Source organism: Urtica dioica, chromosome 9 (genome assembly GCF_054948205.1).
Source record: "Urtica dioica subsp. dioica isolate 48M chromosome 9, U.dioica_male_clone48M_v1_H2, whole genome shotgun sequence".
NCBI lineage: Eukaryota > Viridiplantae > Streptophyta > Magnoliopsida > Rosales > Urticaceae > Urtica > Urtica dioica.
The window spans coordinates 20041346-20062661 of NC_142764.1; the positions used below are offsets into that span (position 1 = coordinate 20041346).

The 21316-nt window shown below is 37.5% G+C and overlaps 3 protein-coding genes across 6 annotated transcripts; 2 read left to right on the forward strand and 1 right to left on the reverse strand.

Annotated features, from left to right (window-relative positions):
* The first annotated feature begins 3378 nt into the window (after positions 1-3378).
* Positions 3379-12837, forward strand: LOC149385617 (uncharacterized). Of its 2 annotated transcripts, XM_089625133.1 has the most exons (12): positions 3381-3837; positions 4454-4594; positions 4680-4862; positions 4958-5057; positions 5165-5195; positions 6779-6821; positions 7081-7233; positions 8557-10636; positions 10768-11260; positions 11342-12190; positions 12314-12397; positions 12475-12837. In XM_089625133.1, the coding sequence occupies exons 2-12, from the start codon at positions 4536-4538 to the stop codon at positions 12537-12539; spliced, it is 4140 nt and encodes a 1379-aa protein (XP_089481259.1). In that variant the 5' UTR covers positions 3381-3837; positions 4454-4535; the 3' UTR covers positions 12540-12837. The 2 variants fall into 2 exon arrangements, with proteins under 2 accessions (XP_089481258.1, XP_089481259.1); XM_089625132.1 differs by having other exon boundaries at positions 3379-3837; positions 10768-12190.
* A 2648-nt stretch (positions 12838-15485) lies between these two features.
* LOC149385618 (protein CORTICAL MICROTUBULE DISORDERING 1-like) lies at positions 15486-18295 on the forward strand. 3 transcript variants are annotated; one of them, XM_089627236.1, is made up of 6 exons: positions 15486-15695; positions 16124-16572; positions 16667-16785; positions 16902-17153; positions 17255-17346; positions 17426-18295. In XM_089627236.1, the coding sequence occupies exons 2-6, from the start codon at positions 16140-16142 to the stop codon at positions 18036-18038; spliced, it is 1509 nt and encodes a 502-aa protein (XP_089483362.1). In that variant the 5' UTR covers positions 15486-15695; positions 16124-16139; the 3' UTR covers positions 18039-18295. The 3 variants fall into 3 exon arrangements, with proteins under 3 accessions (XP_089483362.1, XP_089483361.1, XP_089483363.1); XM_089627235.1 differs by lacking the exon at positions 15486-15695 and having other exon boundaries at positions 16051-16572; XM_089627237.1 differs by lacking the exon at positions 15486-15695 and having other exon boundaries at positions 16051-16572; positions 17444-18295.
* A 1615-nt stretch (positions 18296-19910) lies between these two features.
* LOC149385619 (DNA N(6)-methyladenine demethylase ALKBH1C-like) lies at positions 19911-21316 on the reverse strand. The gene is made up of 3 exons (XM_089627437.1): positions 21014-21316; positions 20301-20645; positions 19911-20186 (listed from the first exon to the last, which is right to left on the reverse strand). Exons 1-3 carry the CDS (start codon positions 21290-21292, stop codon positions 19911-19913), a joined length of 900 nt encoding a protein of 299 aa, XP_089483563.1. The 5' UTR covers positions 21293-21316.

Genomic DNA, 21316 nt, shown 5'->3' on the forward strand with positions numbered 1-21316 from the left:
TCCTTGAGTACACAACATATATTAAAGGGATATTTAGAATATATGTTAAAACATTTTTCGTACTGATTTAGTATGAATGACACTACATGATATTTAGAATTCGATTTATTGTAATTTGTATTCAGTATACATATCGACACCATCAAAACACACGAATACATTAGGCCGGAAGCAAATTCCAAGCCCATCACTCTAAAACTACTAAAAGACAACAAAATAGAGCCAACGGTGCAGAGGGTCAGCTATGCGATGAACCCGCATGGCTAGTTTGCATGAGAAGGAACCCCGTGGAAACGAGCCTATATATGATGAAGGTCATCGTGGAGCCCGCTTGATAGATCCACCACGCTCGCGCACACGATCCTCCCGATAGACCCACCAACCTCGCGCATATAGCTTCGTTAACCATACTTGAACGCATTACTCACTTCTTGCGTGTGGTGCCGTGCTCTGAGACAACTCATCTCTGGTTCAATCCTCATTTTTGCTAGATGTTCCTAGAGTGACCTCGTGCATTTGACGCTTTGTCCGTGAGACTAGCTCAATCAGGAACACTTTTCAGTATCGACATTTGTGTGTCACATTTAAGCCCTTGCACGACACGACTTGTGACAAGACATTGTTTCACGCCATTCGACTTGTACGACCGCGCGATAATCTGTCTACATTGACACATCATAGTCCTTGGTTTCCAAATTCAACTACAAATACAAGGCAATAGTTAGGATTAATATGCATCTCATTCATGTGGTGTGGGCGTGAATCCATGAAACGAAATTAAATGTAATTGATTGTGTTCTACATGGTGTGAGAATGGAAATTGTAACATGATGCAAACTTTCAATCAAATTACATAAATTAGAAAAAAAAATATAAGATTTAGATTTTTGAATTTAACATTTGACTTCTCAAACTAGATACGGTTTCACATTTTTAAAAATGATCACTTCATGCAAGTGTGATTTCTGGGTGACGTGTAAAAAAATTGGGAAATATTTTGTTAGATTAGAAAGACTAAAAAGGAAGGGGAAAAAAAAACTGATCTTCCACTATCATTTTTGATAAGTTGTCTTTTTCTCATAATATTCAATTCTTTATGGGGAAAAGTTGGGTAGCGAAGGTGTTTAGTGATTTGTGCTTTGTGATGGCAATAAGACAAGTTTCGTATTGTTTTTTTTTTAATAGTAAAGTTACGTATTGTTTGTGGGATACGAAATGATCAATACGAGACAAAATTTAAATGTTTGTCGGGTGGATTTGCATTCAAAGTTACTAGGGAAAAATAAAACCTTCTATATTTTTTGAAAAATAAGAAAGATAAGTCATTGCAGTCTTAATTTCAAACCCAATGCATACTAAATTATTATTTTTTTATTTTTTATTTTTACAACCTAATGCTAATTTTGAAGGAACCGTTAAATATAGAATCTGCGATGATAGGTTACACTTACACCGTTACTCAACCGAAGTGGATATATGTGAATAGTTGACCACAGCATTGGTTTATTTAAAATTACAATAGTACCCCGTTTCGTTGATTGGTGGACCATTAGCCCCTTCAAATGCTTTGCCTTTGGAGTTAAATGGACTTTGGGTCACCATGTTTTTTTAGAAGATTAAATAATGAATTTGTCAAGCCAGTCAAAAAAACAAAATGGGAAATATGATAGAAAGTTGACAAAAACAAAATAAGTCCACCTATCTGTATCTCTGTAAATAAGTTTTCACAAATTTTCTGAATTGATGCATTTCTTAATCTTTGTATCTTAAATCTAAAAAAATCATAACTCTTGAGTCTTGAGTACGGAGTTTTGACAAATTCAGTATCTACAAGAAGCTTTCAATAAATATTATATTTGACAAAGATAAATGCTTATTTCTCATGTATGATGTATTGCTAATATATAATATATTATGATTAATGATAAATGAATTACATTGGTAAATTTTTTTTAATTTTTTTGACACGTGGGTGGAATTATGTGAAATTTTATGAATAGCTCTCGTTTAAGTGGTGGAGAAATATGGTGATGTCAAATCTTATTTAAAAAAAGAAAAAAAAAATAAATAGCAAGAATGATAGATTACACCAATGTTTTGTGATATCTATAATCCATGCTATCAAATAATTCGTATCTCTTATTATTTGGAAAACATCACATAATTAAATAAAATATATCATACTTAACCAAGCGATTGGTGATGAGAAAGTCATGAAAAATTCGACTCGGGGTTATGAGTGGAAACAATGACATTAGAGGACTATTTTTATTTTTTATTTTATTTTTATTTTTTATTTTTTTGCTGTGTGTGTAAAAGCGATTTTTATTTTAATTTTAAGACCAAAATCAAAACCTAATTTAATATATATATATATATATATAATATAATTTTTTTTATTTTAATTCAAATGCTTTAGTTTCACAGATTTCACTCTAGGTCCCATTTGCATACAAACAATTATATAATAAAAGTGTATATAATATAGGTCAAGTCTCGCAGCTAGTTAAGGAAGTGATTACATCGAAAGTATATTTTCTCTCTTATATTTTTTTGTCGTAGTTATTAAAAAAACCATAATCCATTTAATTTTTTTTTAATGAATTTAATGTAATAATTTTGAATCACTTAGATAAATATAAGAGCATCTCAAACCTAGTTTAATTTTTTGTTTTTGTTAAATTCATAGTTACAATAATTAATAAATTTTTATTGTAAATTTATAGTTGTCAATTTTTTTTAGGGTCAAGCAGCTATATAGCTAAATACAACTTAAGTTTTTGCAAAATAGTCATAGTTTGTCAATTATAAGTAAACTAGCCCAAGTAATATTAATTTAGGTTGGATTAAATTTAATTCCAACGAACTATAAAGACAGAATGTAAGCTTTATGAAGACTGAATTAAAATTAATCGAGACAAGATTAAAAATCATAGTACTTTCAATTGACTATTTTGCTATACCTAATGAAACTATGACTATTTTGCAAAAGTCATAGTTTGAATTGGTTACTTCATACCATTTTTCCTTTTTTTTATTATGTAAGATTTCTAATTAATTGTAGTAAATCTTATTAAGCTGAATTAATGTGTACCAGATAGCGTTTAGATGCCATGCATATGTTATTTTTAATCTTTTTTATAGATCAAAGTTAAAAAAACATTTAGAAAGAAAAGAGTACAGGACAGTACAAATCAATAATCTCATATACGATGGACAAAATGGTAATTTGACGTAAAATGAACGAAGGGTATTTTAGTAAAGTCGTCATATGGTGACCAGCAATGAGTCTCTTTCCGTCTTTCAAATCCTCGTCTCTTTGAACAAAAAAAAAAAAAAGCCTCGTCTATAGATTATACAAGTTACAGACAAAATTTGTCTGAAGCCCAACAACAACAGCACAATACTCACACACTCTCTCTCCATCCTTTCTCTCTCCAAGTGTAGAGAGAGAGAGAGAAAGCAAGTCAAGCAAAAGAAAATAAATATATATATATAAGGAAATTAAGATTACATTTCAGAACTGTGAGTAAAGCAAAAAAAATAGTTTCATTGTTTAGTAGCCCATTTTTTATATTTTATTATTTTAAGTATATTAGAATAATAAAGAAGAGTAAAATTTACTTGCAAAAAATTTCAAATAGGCTAAAGATTTGGAGAACTCGGTTAATCGCCATAAGGGAGACCTAGAAGAAGAAGAGCGATATATATGAAGAGAAATGTACATACATACATACTTTATGTAGAAAGAGAGTGTGTGAGAGCGTAATGCCGGTGCGAATTTGAAATCTATCAATCCGATTAAGCAATCGAAGATCTCCTGGATTGAGCTCTCAGGTTCGTCTCTGATTTCGACGATCGGCTTCGCATTCGTCTCCTAATTTTGTCTGATTCTTTTTTTTTTTCGGACTCCAATTTTATTTTATTTTTGCTTGTGTGCATGTAAGTGTGTGTGTGTGTGTGAGCGCTTTTTCTTCTTCTTCTTTTCTTTTTCTCTCTCTGGGTTTTGTCGGACATTGTTGGATATGTGAAGTTGTTCTTGAGTCGAAGTACACTCATCTATCCGGGTTTATTTGACACGGCATTTGGGCTCCGATTCCTTTGAATCAGATCTGAAACTTATCGGATATATGTGCCGCTTTTATTGGTTTCTATTTTTGGGAAAAAGTGTTCAAACTCTGTGTGCATTATGATGTTGCCAAGGGTCTTAGGGCTAAGATCTACTGGTTTGGTTTTGGCGAGCGTTTTGGTCTGAATTTGGTAGGTTTTAGCTACTTCACACTGATTATGGGTGTTTCAGCAAACAACATTCCTTTCATTCCTTATTAGTCCTAGAATTTTTTTTAAATATATTCATAGTTGAACTCGTGAAAGTGAGAATGTTCAGGAGAGTTTTTGCTTTTGTTCTAAATTTCTGAATCTGTTTTTTGAATTGCTTACTCTGTATCGCCAGGATTCACGGTGTTATGGAGACTTTCATTTCGGCGATGAAGAGAACAGAATAAGTATAGAATAATCGCATCAGAAGAGAAAAAATGAAGTCTGAAACGCCTCTTGATTATGCTGTGTTTCAGTTGTCACCGAGGCGATCACGGTGAGAATGATATTTCCAGTCTTTCAAAGTTTGGAGTTTTGGTTTATATCATTTTGACATATCTTGTCGGTCGTGTTCCATGAAGGTGTGAATTATTGGTCTGTAGCGATGGAGACATGGAGAAACTTGCATCGGGATCAGTCAAACCATTTGTGAGTCATTTAAAGGTTGCGGAAGAGCAAGTTGCGCTTGCAGTTCAGTCGATTAAACTTGAAGCTGGGAGATCTAGAAATGCCGAGATTTGGTTCACCAAAGGAACACTTGAAAGGTTTTTTCTTGTAATGTTATAAAAATGATGTTTGAGAAATTTTCATTATTTGTCGAGTTGACTAAGTTTCCTTTGGTTGGCCCCGTTTCTTTTAGGTTTGTGCGGTTTGTAAGTACGCCAGAAGTCGTGGAACTAGTTAATACATTGGATGCAGAGATGTCTCAACTAGAGGCAGCACGGAAAATATATTCTCAGGTGATTTTTCTGCTTTGATTAGATGCAGAATAATGATAATAACAATAATATTAAATTTTGATTCTTGTTATTTAATTTTGCTTACCCTATATTAATATTTTTATCAGGGAATGGGAGATCAGCACTCTGGAGCACTTGGTATGTTCTATTTTCCTTTTTTTTTTGTATAATTATTTTATAATAATTTCAACCAGCTGAATTCTATGATCTTAGTATCCAGAACGAAGCATGTTCGAAATAGGAATGCCCGTACCCTTTTCGAATATTTAGAACAATGGGACAGTTTGAGCCAACAGACAAGCACAACCAGGAATTCCAATCATCTTGAAATGTAGTTTGAGCCAACAATGGGACTGTTTGTTAGTTGGAGCTCTGATGTTTTCATTGGAGATAAATTTACTAATGCTTTTGTGGTGGACTTTGGAATTGGTAGAGGAAGTACAATTTGACTACTTTGAGAAGCTAGCTTAAAATGGGTTGAAAGATTAGACCTTGTTTCGTATTTGAAGGCAGTCTATCAGAGATTCAAAGCAGCAGATTTATTGGATATTTTTCTCTCACCTGCAAGTGTTATAGTTAGACTTGCATCTGCTGGTTTCCTGGAAGTATATACGGGTTATCATTTTTCTCTAAATGTAGGCAATAATGCCAAGTTAAAGTTCACATCGTAAACAAGTCTTACTCTATAACCCTGCCCTGTTGGCAAGCAGAGGAACACTGTACCCAAACATCGACAGTATACCATGTTCCAGTAATGCGGAAGTTATATGCTGTGTTTTTATATAGTTGTTAATGGGTGGCTCATTAGGTGGTTCCATATAATCCAAACTCAGAATTCCATTCAGTCTAACAAGTGATAATAGTAGTAGTACATAGCTTTATTTATATGTATTTAATGTGAGATGTCGCTCTAATTTTGATGATTTTGGGTCTTCTTTAAGTTGAACAGAACTCCAATGCTATCTATCATCTTCCTTGGATTTTCAGTACCTTTTCTAATATTCTTTCCGATGCTTTTTTCTGGGGCTTTTTAGAGTGGTTGATATCAAACTTCTGCAGTTGCGTCCAATGTGTTATCACTAGAAAAGTGTTATGAAATCTCTTTCATTGGATTCTAAGGTATGTAGAGTGGCACATTTAGATAAAACTAAATTCGGTGATCTAGTGGTAGGTTTCTTGAAATGTTTGGAGCTGTCGTTCCTGAGTAATATTTTGTTTTAATTGATGCTACTGGGTTTCGCATCCGTTTCTTTGTTGTGCGTCTATGTTACGCGTGAGAAGACATTGAATTACTAATAGTACAACAATCAAGGGTATGATAGTTGTAACCAACTATCTGAATAGAGATGGTTACAAGATATCTAAAGTCTCTACTTGCACCAAATTCGATGCAATACCCATGAGTAGCCTCTTGGGAGTATTGTAACTGTTATGCCTACATATCTTATACAAAGAGTTGCGATTTGCTTCTAATTTGGTGTTAATAAATATTATTCAAAGTAATACTCCAACATGATTCATTGTCCTATGGGTTGGGTTGGGGTTCCTGGTTTTGGGACATTTGAAAGGCCCGATAGATGTTTGAGTACTTGCAATCAGTAACTTTGATTCATAATCAGTAGTTTAACACATTCTAAGCTTAATGTTCTAATCTTAGTGTTGATCTTGCTCATACTTAATTTAATGAAAATGACAATTTCGTTTTTATATAATTGCTGCAGGTGGAGAAGGAGCAGGATCCACTGCCTCAGCTGATGCAACGAAGTAATACTCTGATTTATTATATCAAGAATTGTAGATGGTTCTTAAAATTCATCAACGTTTTTTACTCGTTCGCTACAAATTTTTTTTTTTCTTCTTCTTCCAAGTTGTGGTTGGAATATACTTTTACAGTAGCCATCGCCATCTCGAGCCACTTTGTTCGATTACCTTCTCAAATTTTCACTTTTACTGGCAAGGATTTTTGTTTCTAATCTTGCAAGTTACTTTTTATATCCTTTTTACTCTGTTTGTCGTTTTGCAGGAAGGAGCTTTTGAGAGCTATTGATGTACGGCTTTCCGCGGTCAAGCAAGACTTAGTCACAGCTTATGCTCGTGCATCAGCGGCTGGTTTCAACCCCAATGCCATCTCAGATCTTCAAGTCTTTGCAGATCGATTTGGTGCCCATCGCTTAAAGTAAGAGCTCTTAGAAATTCCATCTTGTACTGAACTTTATATGTGGGCATACTCTTTTATCTCCTGCTCTTTCTGTACTTAGTGCAGCTTGTATACAACCTATCTGTCTCTGACTTATGCTCTCCGCACTATTTCTGTTTCTGTCTTTTATATGTGATACTTCATTGTTTAAAAAAATATTTATATGGATAAACCAATATGGCTAGGAAGCCATTTTGAACCATTAGCCCCGTCACATCTTCCTTTTTTTGGGTTTAAATCAGCCATGGTTAAACCAATTTTCATGTGTTCTTGAGTTTCCTAATTAGGGCCCTACTTTGGTATAACTAATTAGAATTTCCATCTTTACATGAACTTAATTTTGATAAATCCCTTTATCTCCTTCCATAGCACTTATACACCCAAGGTCAACAGTTTTTCTGTGTCTGTCCTTTATATGGGGTTTTATTTTTGTATATGGAGGGAGGTTAGATCAATGTGGCAATGAAACTATCTTCATCTATTGGCCTCTTTACATCTTAGCTCAATTCTTCTTCCTTTTTTTCTTTTTGCGTTTAAATAAGCCATGGTAATGCCTAATTTTTTTTTAAAATATATTTTATGTGACCGTAAATTTAATAATTAAGGCCCTACTTTGGTATAACTAATCAAAACAGTCTAACTTACTTTAGGGGTATTAGGTTAGTGGTTAAAGGCCAGGCTACATAGATAAATTAAGATGGACGTACTGCCTTACCAAAATAATATAATATAATAATAAAAATACGATAGAGACTAAGTTTTTGGAGCTATAGAATGTACATCATTGGATCTGGTACTTCCACATCTAATTTGCTCCCAAATTTATTATCCGAGTCAATTGTACCATCATCAGTAGTGATGATTGTGGAGAGCAGAAATATAATATTACAGGTTTAATGGAGAATAATCTTTTTCAAAGTGGGATCCAAGTAAGCTACTAAAATCTCATATATGCCATGTATTATGCCTGCTTTTCTGGAGCCTATTTTAAAACTCTTTTTGATATGGTCATCACATCAAAATCAAACGAGTCGTATGTAGTCCACTAGAAAATATCAAGGAACCCGTGTTAATTTTTATTAAAATTAAGATATTGATGGATAACAATAATAATAATAATAATAAAAAAGTGCTAATATTATCTGTCAAAACAATGATAGGTACAGCAGTTGAAGTGGCCCTTTCCTATTTTTCATATCTCAACAACCTTATACTTCTCAACTTGATCAATATTTGGCTGTCACCTTTTTTGAATATCTGAATAAATAAACTTACTAGGGATTTTTTCAATGATTTGTGCAGCGAAGCGTGCACCAAGTTTGTATCCCTTTGCCAAAGAAGACCTGAGTTGAGCAATGGATGGAAGCCAAGTGTCGATGACAGTGCTGTTAGATCATCCTATGGCTCTGATATGTCCATCGATGACCCCACAGAAGAATCCTCTGCACCCCATCTCCCTTCACAAACCCTCTTAGACCAATCAAGACGGGCCACTTGCCACGAGACCAAGGCCCACGTGTCCACCACCTCATCTTCTACACTAAATGCGAAAAACGAAGTCAAGGAAGAGACACAAAAAGGGGACACAGAGACAGGGAAGGAACAGCCTTCTCAGAGCGAACCCTCTCCTTCTTCTTCTTCTTCATCGGGTCCAGCGGCGAGGCGGCTCAGCGTTCAGGACCGTATCAATCTCTTCGAGAACAAGCAGAAGGAGCAATCTGGTCCCGGAAGTGGTGGCAAACCTGTTGTGGTTGGGAAGTCAGTAGAGCTGAGGAGGCTCTCCTCCGACGTCTCGTCGGCGCTGACAGTCGGGCTCGAGAGGGGCGTTTTGCGGAGATGGAGTGGTGTCAGCGACATGAGTATCGATCTGAGTGGTGAGAAGAAGGATACAGAGAGTCCCTTGTGTACGCCATCTTCTGCTTCCTCTGCTTCTCATGCCAAGCCCAGTTTTATTGTATCTGGGGACTCCGAAGCCAAGGATCAGAGAGGGTTAAATGATTCCACCTCATCGATTAGAGCAGAGACCAGGATCAAAGACCAAGTGGAGGAGCAGACTCAGAGTGCCAGTTCTAATAGAAGAGACGAGGAGAGTCAGAAGGAGCCAGCGGTTTCTCAGCCCCAATTCAAGTTCTCTTTTCAAAGGGCCGATCAGGTTGGCTTGAGTGATCATAAGGTCTCTGACGAGAAATTGAGACTCTCAAACAGAGAAAATCAGAGCAGTGGGTCCGAGGAGGCAGACTCCACGGCTCAACCAAGGGGGTCTTCGGAGAGGGTGGAGATTTTCTCGGGAGCGAAGTTTCAGGTCGGTAAGGGAGGAGTTGTTCCGTCCGAAAGCGGGTCTGTGAATAAGGTGGAAGATTCTGAACAGGTTACTGAGTCGCTGATTCCTTCTCGTCCAAGAACTTTCCGAAGTCATTCTCGATCTTCTTCGGGGCAATTTGATTTCGGCAGCGGACTGAAACTGAAGGAGGCGGTCCCAACTCTGCCGAAATCAGCCGAGGGTGATAAGCTGCCTCCCCAGCATCAACGGAGATCGTCGCTTACGGGAGGATTTGAGGGGAGCGAAGGTGATTTTACGTCCTTGGGAGGTCAACAAATAGAAGCAGACGATTCTGGTTTTCAGAAAATGAAACTCCATAAACCTGTTTCTTCCGTTCGCGAGCCCGTCAAGAAGTTACAGGTCAAGAGGGACGGAAGCTTTTTGCCCGATAAAGAGAGCAAATCAGACTTTAACCTCAAGAAGTTCTCATCAAACCAGGAGAGCTCAGTGACAACATCAAAACTACCAGCAGAACAAATTCAGAGAGTAAGGCAGACCAAGGGAAATCAGGAGCTGAATGATGAGCTTAAAGTGAAGGCAAATGAACTCGAAAAGCTTTTTGCAGAGCATAAGCTCCGGGTGCCTACGGATCAGTCTGGTTCGGCGCGAAGAAGTAAACCCGCAGACACGAAACCAGCAACAGATGAGATAACTCCAGTACAGTTACCCGAAAAAAGCACGATAGAAGAATCTTCTGGTGGGTTTAGTGATGCAGTCAAGTTCAGCACGCCCGTCACAAAGAAAGGCATCGATGCCCCCAATTCCGCTGATTCTCTGACGAGGAATTTCTCAGACCTCGGGTTTTCAGAAGAGTCTAGGGGAAAATTTTACGAGAGATATATGCAAAAAAGGGATGCTAAACTTAGGGACGAGTTGGGTTCTAAAGGGGTGGAGAGAAAAGCCAAGTTGAAAGCCATGCAGGAAAGTCTTGAGCAGAGTAGCGTAGAGTTGAAGGCCAAGTTTTCAGGATCGGCAGAGAGACAAGATTCAGCATCTAGTGCTCGTTGGCGTGCAGAAAAACTCAGGTCCTTCAACGTACGCTCTGGTTTGAAGAGGGGACAGGTATTTTTATAAATCCAGTTACGAGTTTAGGAAACTCGATATGTTCAAATTTTCGATACACATCTCTTTCTAGCAACACCTTTGTAATTGTATTTGTGTCTAACAGTGTTGAGTTTTCCTCTGGGTAACAGTCGATAGATTCACTGCCAAGTGAAGAGGAAGAAGATCCTTCTGAATTTTCAGGACAGAAATTTTACTGTCAAGATAGATTTCTTAGCGAGGGGTCTTCGGGAGAGGGTGCTTCTAGACCCAGCCAAACAAAGAAACCTTTTCCCAACAGGAATTTATCATCGTCAATGGCTCGTACGAATGCAGCACCGGCTCCCAGGTCATCATCCAAGCTTTCAAATTCCAATTCAGGGAGGCGAAGAGCACAGTCAGAGAATCCCATGGCAGCGTCGGTTCCAAACTTCTCCGATCTCAGAAAAGAAAACACAAAGCCCTCTTCCGGAGCAAGCAAAACAGCCATGCGTAGCTCACAGGTGAGAAGTTATTCCCGGAACAAGAGTGCAAGCGAAGAGGCAATTACTCTCAAGGATGAGAAGCCACGGCGGTCTCACGCTCTGCGGAAAAGCGCGGCTAATCCTGTGGAGTCCAAGGATTTGCCGTCTTTGAATTCTGAAGGTGTAGTTTTGTCGCAACTGAAATTCAATATAGAGCAAACTGATCAGAAGAGTATATATGAAAAGTTACTGAAAAATGCAGGTACAACAAAGCCCTTCCTAAGGAAAGGCAATGGGATAGGTCCCGGTTCTGGAGTTAGCAATGCCAAGCTTAAAGCCTCCGCGGCTGCAGAAACTTTGGAAAATGAAGACATCAATGACTTGGGCTTCGAGGCAGATGAATCTGTAGATACAGAGAAGGAAGAGGAAGTAGAAAGAGTAGAAGAAGAAGACGACGACGACGATGACGATGACAACGAAGAGCTTAAAGCCATGGAAGTGGAAGATAGTGACCACATTGACAACGGAAAATCGAGACTGAGTCAGGAGTCAGACAATTCCGGTAACTTTGATTCAACGAGATCACTATCCCAAATCGACCCCGCTTCAGTCGCAGAATTACCCGCCACAGCCATTCATCCCGCTGGGGTTCTCCAAGACTCTCCAGGAGAGAGCCCTGTGTCGTGGAACTCTCGTCTCAACCACCCGTTTTCATATCGGAACGAAACCTCCGACATCGACTCTCCGATGGGAAGCCCGGCTTCTTGGAACTCTCACGGGCTCACACAAACCGAGGCTGACGCGGCCAGAATGAGAAAGAAATGGGGGAGTGCTCAGAAACCCGTCATCGCTTCTAACTCTTCTTCGTACAATCAGTCCCGAAAGGATATGACTAAAGGGTTCAAACGGCTTCTGAAGTTTGGGAGGAAAAGCCGCGGAACCGACAGCTTGATGGACTGGATTTCAGCCACGACTTCTGAAGGAGATGATGATGTGGAAGACGGTCGAGATCTTGCCAACCGCTCGTCCGAAGACTTGAGGAAGACGAGAATGGGGTTCTTTCAGGGCCCTTCCGATGATAGCTTTAACGAACACGAGTTCAACGAACAGGGTAAAATTTGTGTTTAAAATGTCAACTACCTTTTTTTTTATTTTTTTTTTTATGTAGAGATTTTGTTAAAGCTTAATCATCATTCTGGTTTTTCTTTTTCTTTTTACTTCTCGATTGTAACAGTTGAATCATTGCAAAGCTCTATCCCGGCACCTCCAGTAAATTTCCAATTGAGAGATGATCATTTGTCAGGAAGCTCGTTAAAAGGTAATTTACTACTAAAATGTATAAATTGTTTGTTAACCTAGATGGTGAGATTGATGCTAACACTAGAATGTGCACAGCTCCGCGCTCGTTCTTCTCGCTCTCATCATTCCGAAGCAAAGGAAGCGACTCGAAGCTCAGATAAAGTAGTGAAAGTGTGGTTTCGTTTGAGGTTAGTCATGACACGGCACGACCATCAAATCAGGATAACGATCTGGGAATCGGACCATCCATGTACATCTTCTCGGCGGATTCACGAGGCCTTCCTCGTTATTTTTTCTTCTAGCTATAGCCCGTACCGACGTACCTGCTTGTGTTGAAAAAAGTATGGTGTATATTTCTTTTCTTTTTCACCTTTTTGGAGGTCACTCTGGACAATGAGTCGCATATTGGCGTAATGTAATTGTGATTTTTTTGGTAGTTACAGAGGCATTCTTTGTTTCTGCATGGCGTGATTGTAAATCTGATGGTGACATTTAGTTCAAAATCAGCATTGTTGACATTTTAAGAGAGTGATGTGCTTGCTCATTATATGCCCAATAATAGCTTCTATAACTATCTTATCACTTTCCCTCTCAATCAAAGTAATGGAGATTCTCCTTCATCTTCAAATGTCCCTGAATTGTTCCTTTTTTTCTTTCTCGTTGGTTGAGTGTGGTGCAAAGCTTCCATGTTCGGGGCAATTCTAAAATTACATTTATTACTTGCCTTGTCAAGCAAAATTGTTTAGATTAATCTCTTTTCCAATTACTTCAAGTCAAATAGCCGTTATAAGTCGGTAATATTTGTAAATTAGTCAGTAATCATGTCAGTTGTAATTAGTTTCTACTCTACAGAGATACTCATCCTTTATGAGATTTAGATTATTAGTTCTTTTTAGGGGGAAATTAGGTCACTTATTACCTTATTTAATACCGATTCAGCACTGAAGAAAAGCATCCAGCTAGATTGTGTTTACATGATATCAGAGCTGAGTACTTGTACTGAGTCTCGTCGAATTTAAATGATTGATCCAGATAGTTATAGTCTCAATTTAACAGGTGTGTCTACTCATTCAAGTGGATCGAGTTCTATCTCTTATATAGAATCCTTTCAAAGCTATTCCATGACCTCACGTAAACTTAATGGAGGAAATATAATGGAATGCTCTCAACATGTTAAGGGAAAACACAAGTTTGGTTATCTTTCAGGATACTCAGTTGGAAGCCACTTGAGATTTTTTTTTTTTTTTTTTTTTTTAACTACTATGTTACATACTCAAAATTTTAAGGGGTAGATATTTTATGAATAATTTATATAGTGTCCAATTTGTTTAGTTATGAACTATTGTTTCCAATTTGATTTTGAGAAAGTACCACAAAAAGAAACAACTTCCAGTTTTGACCAAATAACGTAATATTATACCTTGCTTTACACTGTATCATAAAAACTAAGTTAGTTAAATGACATAATTATCCCCTATGCCACACTCTCTCACAACAAACCATCAGCTTTTACTTTTTGTGTTTAAAAATCCTTGAATTTTATTTTTGAAAAATATGATTGATAACATTTTTACCCCTTAGTACTATATACCCTTAATATTGTTGATTTCTGTACACTTAACACTTCTAAAAATAGCCAAAATTAACATCATATTTATAATTAATACCATGTAATCTATATATTTTCAAGGTTAATCTAATTTATATGGTTTATAATATCTATTTTTTCTATTTTACTTTTTTTTAATATTTATCTAATTTATAATGTTTTTTGCTATTTGTTTTCAAATTTGTGAATAAAGTAAAAAAAAAAATTATACGTTTTTAACTATACATATGGTGCTTATTTTTGCTATTTAAAACGTACTTGTGTATAGAAATCAACAATAAGAAAAGTTAATTGGTCTAACGAGAAATTGAATACAAGAGTTTTTTTAATTCACAAATCAAGAGCGATTTTGTATTTGTTTATTATTTTTTATGATCGAGCTAAAACACATAGCGTAACTGTGGGCTCTTTTATAATACAGCATAATCAACTAGATGATAATAATGTGTCATTTGGTCAACACCAAGGGATTTTGTGATATTTTACCATTTTTATCTTCTTTATATATTGTTGTTTAGCAAGTTTTGTAAAGTTGGCCACCCAACTGAACTACCCGACTTCCTTTGAGGGGAATCTTCTGGAATTGCTTACAGATCAAGTAAAAAGTTGTGCTTTAATTATGAACTCCTAATAGGCTATGTGAATGTTATCTGAAACTCTTCAATGAGTGTAATAGTTCTTGTTTTGGTATAAAAATGATTATAGTCTTCAAAATAGAACTAGTTTCCAACAGATGACTAGTTGGAAAATACAGAGATTTATATAATTTATTTAATACGAATGATCGAAATTACATGTGTCTTATTTGACGTATACACGCTTGTGCTTAATTTATTTTAGTTTACTTTATTTGGTAGTATTCTTTATTCTGTCAACAATTAAAAGATTATTTGGAAACATGCACGTTAAATCATTGTAGTCGTAAAAGAGTCGACTTTTTCGAAATAGTAAAAGATTTGATGAAATTACCACTGCTCTTACGTATTATGTTCTGAATTGTGATATGACACGCCTTCAATTTATCCACAGAAGTCGGGTCTTGTTCATAAAATACAATAATTATCATATACAATAGTACTACAGATAAAAGAAAAAAGAACCAATAAATAAATTGAGAAAGATAGGAATGATACTCAGAATTCATTTTATATAAATGTTTCACGTGTACAGAGTTTCTGGTCATGGCACGAAACCTTTTTTTGTTTTAATTTTTTCTTTTTATTTTCTCTCTAATATATGGAATAATTAAATACCTGCCATGCTCTCTCTCTTTACCTTTCTCAATAGCTCCACTTCCTCTAACTGTGAAAAGGAAAAGGCAACGAGGGAAAAAGAGACTCAACAGCCAACTTTAAATACCCATTATTATAGTATACAATACGAGAGTGATGATCTGTCACATTACGGTTGAAAAAAAAAGTGAACTATATTCTTCCATTCACATCACAAGAAAAGTCACCATAGCAATATTTGTCACAGCATTTTGTTGCTATTTTCGTCGCTTGGCTTCAAAGCCAAGAGAAGCGACAGTTACGTGACTGGCATACAAAGTAATATTAGAGAAAAGAAGCTAAAGGCTTTTGCTGATCTGGTTCAGCCATTGCCCAAAGTGTTCCAGTATTTCCTCAGGCACTGTGTTTTCATGCTACAGAGTTAGTGCTCCGATTTGGCAATCACATTTTATATTCCTTTATGCTTCCACTTTCAGGTACATATGTATTTCATTTTCATGTTTCTACGTTGACAGAAAGAATGATAGCAAGAACAAAAAGGTTAATAATGTATTGATTGTCAAGTTTCTATTTCAAAATAAATTGCCAATCAAAAGGAACTCATGATTTTTTATTTTTTTTTAATGAGTTACCAAGATAGTAACTCTTTATGCTCACTCGTCTCGAGCAAGTGCTCGATAGAGTTTTTGGGTTCTAATCTCACACAGAGTTCTATCTCAAAATCAATTGACAAAATGATGAAAGTTTCTTCAATTTTCAAGATAATAACTCTTCACGCTCTCTCGTCTTGAGCCTGATCTCATTGTTCAGGCGTAACGAGATTTTGGGTTCTAATCTCGCGTTAACTAACTATCATAGAGTTCTATCTGAAAACCAGTTGACAATACTTTTTTCGACGTGGTAGAAAGAAAAAAAGATATATGGCGTCACTCACGCCCGGAGTGTTGTTAAAGCTTCTAGAGAGCGTGAACAACACGCACGCTCGGGTGCGCGGGGACCACCGCTCGGTCCTCCTCCAAGTGATCGGGATCGTCCCGGCCATAACGGGCTTGGAGCTCTGGCCCGACCACGGCTTCTTCCTCAAAGTCTCGGACTCGTCCCACTCGACCTACGTTTCGCTCTCCGACCGCGACCACGATCTCATCCTCAACGACGATCTTCAGCTCGGCCAGTTCTTCTACGTCGACCGAATCGGGCCGGGTCGCCCCGTACCCGTCCTCGTGGGCCTCAGGCCCGTCAAAGGCCGACACCCCTTCGTCGGAACCCCCAAGGAGCTCATGCAGATTCTCGACCCGGCCCAAACCCCCGAACCCCACGGCCCGCCCCAACATCAAGACGAGGTTACGAGTAAAGGTGCGCGCTTTGACGCGCTTAACCAAGGGATTAATTTTGAACGGTTTCAAAGTGGTTAAAGGTTTAACTGGTTAACGATTTTGCCCACCTTTAGTTACGCGGCATAGGATTGCGATCAAAGAGGAAAGAGCGGTCGTGGCGTCGAGGTATATGCAGGGTTTCGCTGCATCTGATTCCAAGAAAGGAAAGCAACACGAGCTTGATCATGCTCAGGTAAACAAATTCGTGTTGGAGTTTTGACGCTTTAGTACTTTTTTCATTTTTCTTTTGCAGTTTCTTACCATTTTTTTTGTTTCATTTTTCTTCCTTTCGTTGGATTGATGATACAGCCGAGGTCTGTGACTCCTTCGAAAAATGTAGGCGATATCACTGCACCGTCGTCGAGATTGGAGATTTCTTCGTCTAATGGCAGAGAGAGAGTCGGTGCGGTTTCTAAGAACACTTCTCTGGCGAAGCGTGGTTCGAGTAAACAGGAGAACGTAAACTCGAATTTGTCGTCGAACAAAGGAAGAGAAAGGAATAGCTCGCCGGAGACGCTTCTCTGGTCTTCTTTGCCGTCCAATCTTCTAAAGCACGGAAAGGTATATTCAGTTTTTCCCTGACTTGGAATTATTGTTTGAGCTAAAGAGAGAGTTTAGTTTTGTTAATCACTTTTTTTTTTCTGGTCTGTAAATAATACAAGGGAATGCTCAGAAGGAGGAACTTAGCTTCTTTGGTTGCAACAGAAGCTCAAAAAGAGGCATCCAAAGCTGCGAGTCTTGTCAAATGCCTGAGGTATTAAAACAGAAAACCAAACTTACATTCATCGCAATCGTCAATTGTATAATTCTTGATTCTGATGAATTTATTTCAGTATGTTTGCCGATCTTAGCTCCTCTGCCTCGCCGGAGAATCCACACGTCTCATTCACCGCCTTCTTCGCGCTCAACGAGATCCTCGAACACTGGGACGAGACCGTCCCGTCGTCGAAGAACAAACCTCTTCCTTTGACCACAATCTCACAGCCTCTCACCATCGAGAAATCCGTCAAGACCAAATCCAATTCAGTTCTCGGAAAAACCGCGTCAAAATCATCGTCGCCGGCGAAAACGTCACTCGCCGGAGCCGAGAAACTAGAATGGGCTAAAGGAGACGGAGCGAGAGAGATCGACGAGCTGAGAGAGAGTCTGTTGAGCGAAACTAGGTCTTGGTTTCTCAGATTCTTGGCGTCGGCTTTGGACGTAGGGTTTCGTCTGGAGAAGAAAGGGAAAAGCGGGACGGGACGGAGATCCGCCGAGCCGGATAACCGGATCGCCGTCACTCTGTCGCAGCTTAAGGAAGCGAACGCGTGGCTTGACAGGCTGGTCAAGATTGACGGCGGTGTAACGGAGACCGTGGAACTGTTGAAGAGAAAAGTATACTCTTGTTTGCTCCTTCACATCGAGTCCGCGGCGACGGCGCTCGAGAACCGGTCCGATCGGTATTGATCGGTCCAACGACACCGGTTTAGTAAGTTATCTTCGCGGTCAATAGTGAGCGAGTGAGTTACTTTAACATCTCATAATGCCTGGTTTTTTTTTTTTTTTTTTGAGGAAATCACAATGCCTGATTTTTGAGCATGGCAAAACTTAACCCAAAAATAATAAGGGAACAAGAAAACTTATACAGTCATGTTCATCTATTAATTGACTATGTTGGGAGCGCTAAGAAAAAATGTACAGGAAATCAATTTTAATGTTATGGATGGGATTTAATTTTTATTTTTATTTTTGCTCGAGAATGGGATTTTTAATTTTTATTTTTTTTATATTTGTAGCAAATGTGAGAAACATGTAGCAAAATGGCACCTCATACCTAGAACATAGCAAGTTCTAAACATACGAGTTTAGAGGGGAAATAAAGTCCCACTTGGTTAATATAGTCAACCGATCAATATTTTAAAAGCTTATAAAAGGAGAGTACTATATTTGTTATATAAGTTGAAGAGTTTGCTCTCCCCATCTTAAAGAACGTACATTTTGGATTTTGATACTTGTTATTACTTTGTTTGACTAGAAATTGAAGAATATGTGTATTTTACTTTATGAAATTTGATTTGTTGAATGAATTTTGAATGTTGAAAATAAACTTAAAACTTTACCGATATTGGTGTAACTTTAGAGCAGTATATCTGATTTATGTAGTACCGCTCCGAAGTTAAATCAATAGAATCGTAGAAGTGAAATATGCAGTAGAGCCCCAAGGTCCAACTACGAGCTTTTTAACTGCAACAACTTAAATATACACTATAGGAGCTGGAATTACCGCGGCTGCTGGCACCAGACTTGCCCTCCAATGGATCCTTGTTAAGGGATTTAGATTGTACTCATTCCAATTACCAGACTCTAAGAGCAGTAGACATAAATTGGAAGACTCACAATGGGTTAACAAGAATAATAATAGGACTATTGTCATCATTATAAATATAAAGATCAAGTTAGTCGAATTAATTGAAAAATTATGTCTAAAACTAAAGTGGAAAAAAGTAAATTAGACTTGAAAACAAAAATTTATGTCAATTAATTAAGATGCGTAAGATCCTATTTACATATAAGAGGACGACTATGTTTACGTTTTCTTGACGAAAAATGATGAAAGAAATCGTAGAAATTCACTTTTTGTTGAATTAAATAGAAATTTGAAAGTATTCAATGTATATTTTCAATGTAATGCAATGAGATGACGCGTAACAACTTAAGTCACTGGTTAATTCACACCCATCTTAGAGATATTAGAGATCAATATATGTGATAAATAAGTGAATGAGTATTTATTGTAATCTGTTTAGTTATTAATATAGCTAGTCAACACAAATAAAATGGATTCAAGTATTTCTGCCATTACTCTTCTCTCTATTCTCTCTCAATCCGGTCTTACCAATTTCATAATTTTGTTATGGTACTAGAGCTAGTTTTAGCTTAACTATATTTCCGCTTATCAATGGCGTTCTTCGACGACTATTGATCCCATGATGGAGAGTCTGATGTAAAACTATCAAGGTTTTGTTACGCACATCAATCCGCTGAGATTGTGACTCGATCACAACAACTTCCAATTTTGGAGTTCACATATCCTCGCTCGTGAACTAATTGAAGGCTTCTTACATTTATAATTTCGAACTTTTCTGTTTTTACAGCTTTGAACCAATATTTATCTTATGCTTGATGGATATGCATGCTCTTGAAATCTATAGAAAGCTCAAAAATTCTACATTGTAAGGAATATAACAATATAAATTACTACGGACAGACTGTATACGTACATTTTAATCTTCTCAAACTAAGGTATTGTGTGTGTACAAAAAAAAAAGTCGTGTACTTTCAGAACTGTCTGAATGTAAGATTCAACCGGCCGGGACGGAGATTAGTGGCCTCGAGTAAGGTCTCTGGAGCGGTGTCCGATTCGATAGAATCAACACCGTGGAAGATTCTCCTCGACTCTCCGCCGAATACCAAAACATCTCCGGATTCAAGAACAACCCTTTTTGCCTTCTCGGCATCCCCTTTCATACCATACAAAAATTGCGCAGAATCTCCTATGGAAAACGAGACGATGGGCAATCCTTCTTCGAGGCTTTTTTCGCTTTCATCGCGGTCCTGTAGAGCATAGCGTATACGCAATGTCATTAAAAAAAAATGCACCAAATATAGACAATATGGGAGACAATAAGAACATTGAGAAACTATTTATTATATCGAAAAGCTACGAACCTGATGAAAGCCTAGTCGGCCAGTCGAGGAATAGAAGTTCACAACGCAGATGTCCGGTGTCATCCATGGAAGTTGCTTCTCTGCTCTCCCAACTCCATATTTTTTCTCTATAACGGAATGAGAATCTTTGATGGCTCGCCGTACCAATTCGTAGAACTCCGTAGGTATTACGGGTGGCTTAGCACCGTCGCTTGGCCTATGATCCCCGTAACTGCTTGTTTCGGGGTCCCAATTTTTACCGAGGCACATCATATTCAACTGAAGTTTTCCTCCATCGCGGTAACCAGGCCGGTGGAAACCGCCTCTACCTACTCCCAAATTGCGACATTGCTCGACTATTTTGATCTATAATGACATCACATTAAAGATATTCAAGTTGTGATAAGTTTTATAGCTAATAGTCAATTGAAATTAATAGATTTGCAAAATATTCAAGGTTTGTCTGATACGATAGAGTGAAATAGTATTAATATACAAAAAATGTTCAAGTATCATCTTTGAATAATCTTTTTTTACTCGATTTTTTTTTAATGATAGTGAAAATTTTCTCTCAATCATGGTGACAATTTTTTTACTTTTGACAACGTAACTTAAATGACTATTTTGTTAAAACTTAAAGCTTTGACAATTTCGCTAATTAGTTAGTTTTAAATGGCTATTTTGTATATTTTTTTCCATAAGAATAAGCTCATGAAGCTCGAAAAGAAAGGTACCTGATCGTGTAGAGAAAGGTAACCCTTGAGAAGAACAATCCCTTTTCTCAGCATGATCCGATTTTCGCCTTCCAAGTTGCGCTGCAATTCTTTCCGCTTCTCTCTGTTCTTATCGAGTAAAGAAGGAATCAACTTAATCGCGCTGGTTTTCTTGATCGGGAGTATCATATCGAAGGGCATCTCGGAATCTTTAGATTTCCCCTTCCTAGCTGGCACGTTCGGCCCCTTATCAATTGATGAAGGCACTTGAGAGATATCTAGTTTCGCAAAATTACTCATAATAATCGTCTTATTATCGGCCGT

Coding starts and splice junctions, on each gene's coding strand:
- LOC149385618 (XM_089627236.1), top strand. CDS start 16,140: ATGGCGTCACTCACGCCCGGAGTGTTGTTAAAGCTTCTAGAGAGCGTG. Junction 16,573..16,666: donor AGACGAGGTTACGAGTAAAG/GTGCGCGCTTTG, acceptor GCCCACCTTTAG/TTACGCGGCATAGGATTGCG. Junction 17,154..17,254: donor ATCTTCTAAAGCACGGAAAG/GTATATTCAGTT, acceptor AAATAATACAAG/GGAATGCTCAGAAGGAGGAA.
- LOC149385619 (XM_089627437.1), bottom strand. CDS start 21,292: ATGAGTAATTTTGCGAAACTAGATATCTCTCAAGTGCCTTCATCAATT. Junction 20,646..21,013: donor ACCTTTCTCTACACGATCAG/GTACCTTTCTTT, acceptor ATGTCATTATAG/ATCAAAATAGTCGAGCAATG. Junction 20,187..20,300: donor GCCGACTAGGCTTTCATCAG/GTTCGTAGCTTT, acceptor TATGCTCTACAG/GACCGCGATGAAAGCGAAAA.
- LOC149385617 (XM_089625132.1), top strand. CDS start 4,536: ATGAAGTCTGAAACGCCTCTTGATTATGCTGTGTTTCAGTTGTCACCG. Junction 5,196..6,778: donor TCAGCACTCTGGAGCACTTG/GTATGTTCTATT, acceptor TAATTGCTGCAG/GTGGAGAAGGAGCAGGATCC. Junction 12,191..12,313: donor ACACGAGTTCAACGAACAGG/GTAAAATTTGTG, acceptor CGATTGTAACAG/TTGAATCATTGCAAAGCTCT.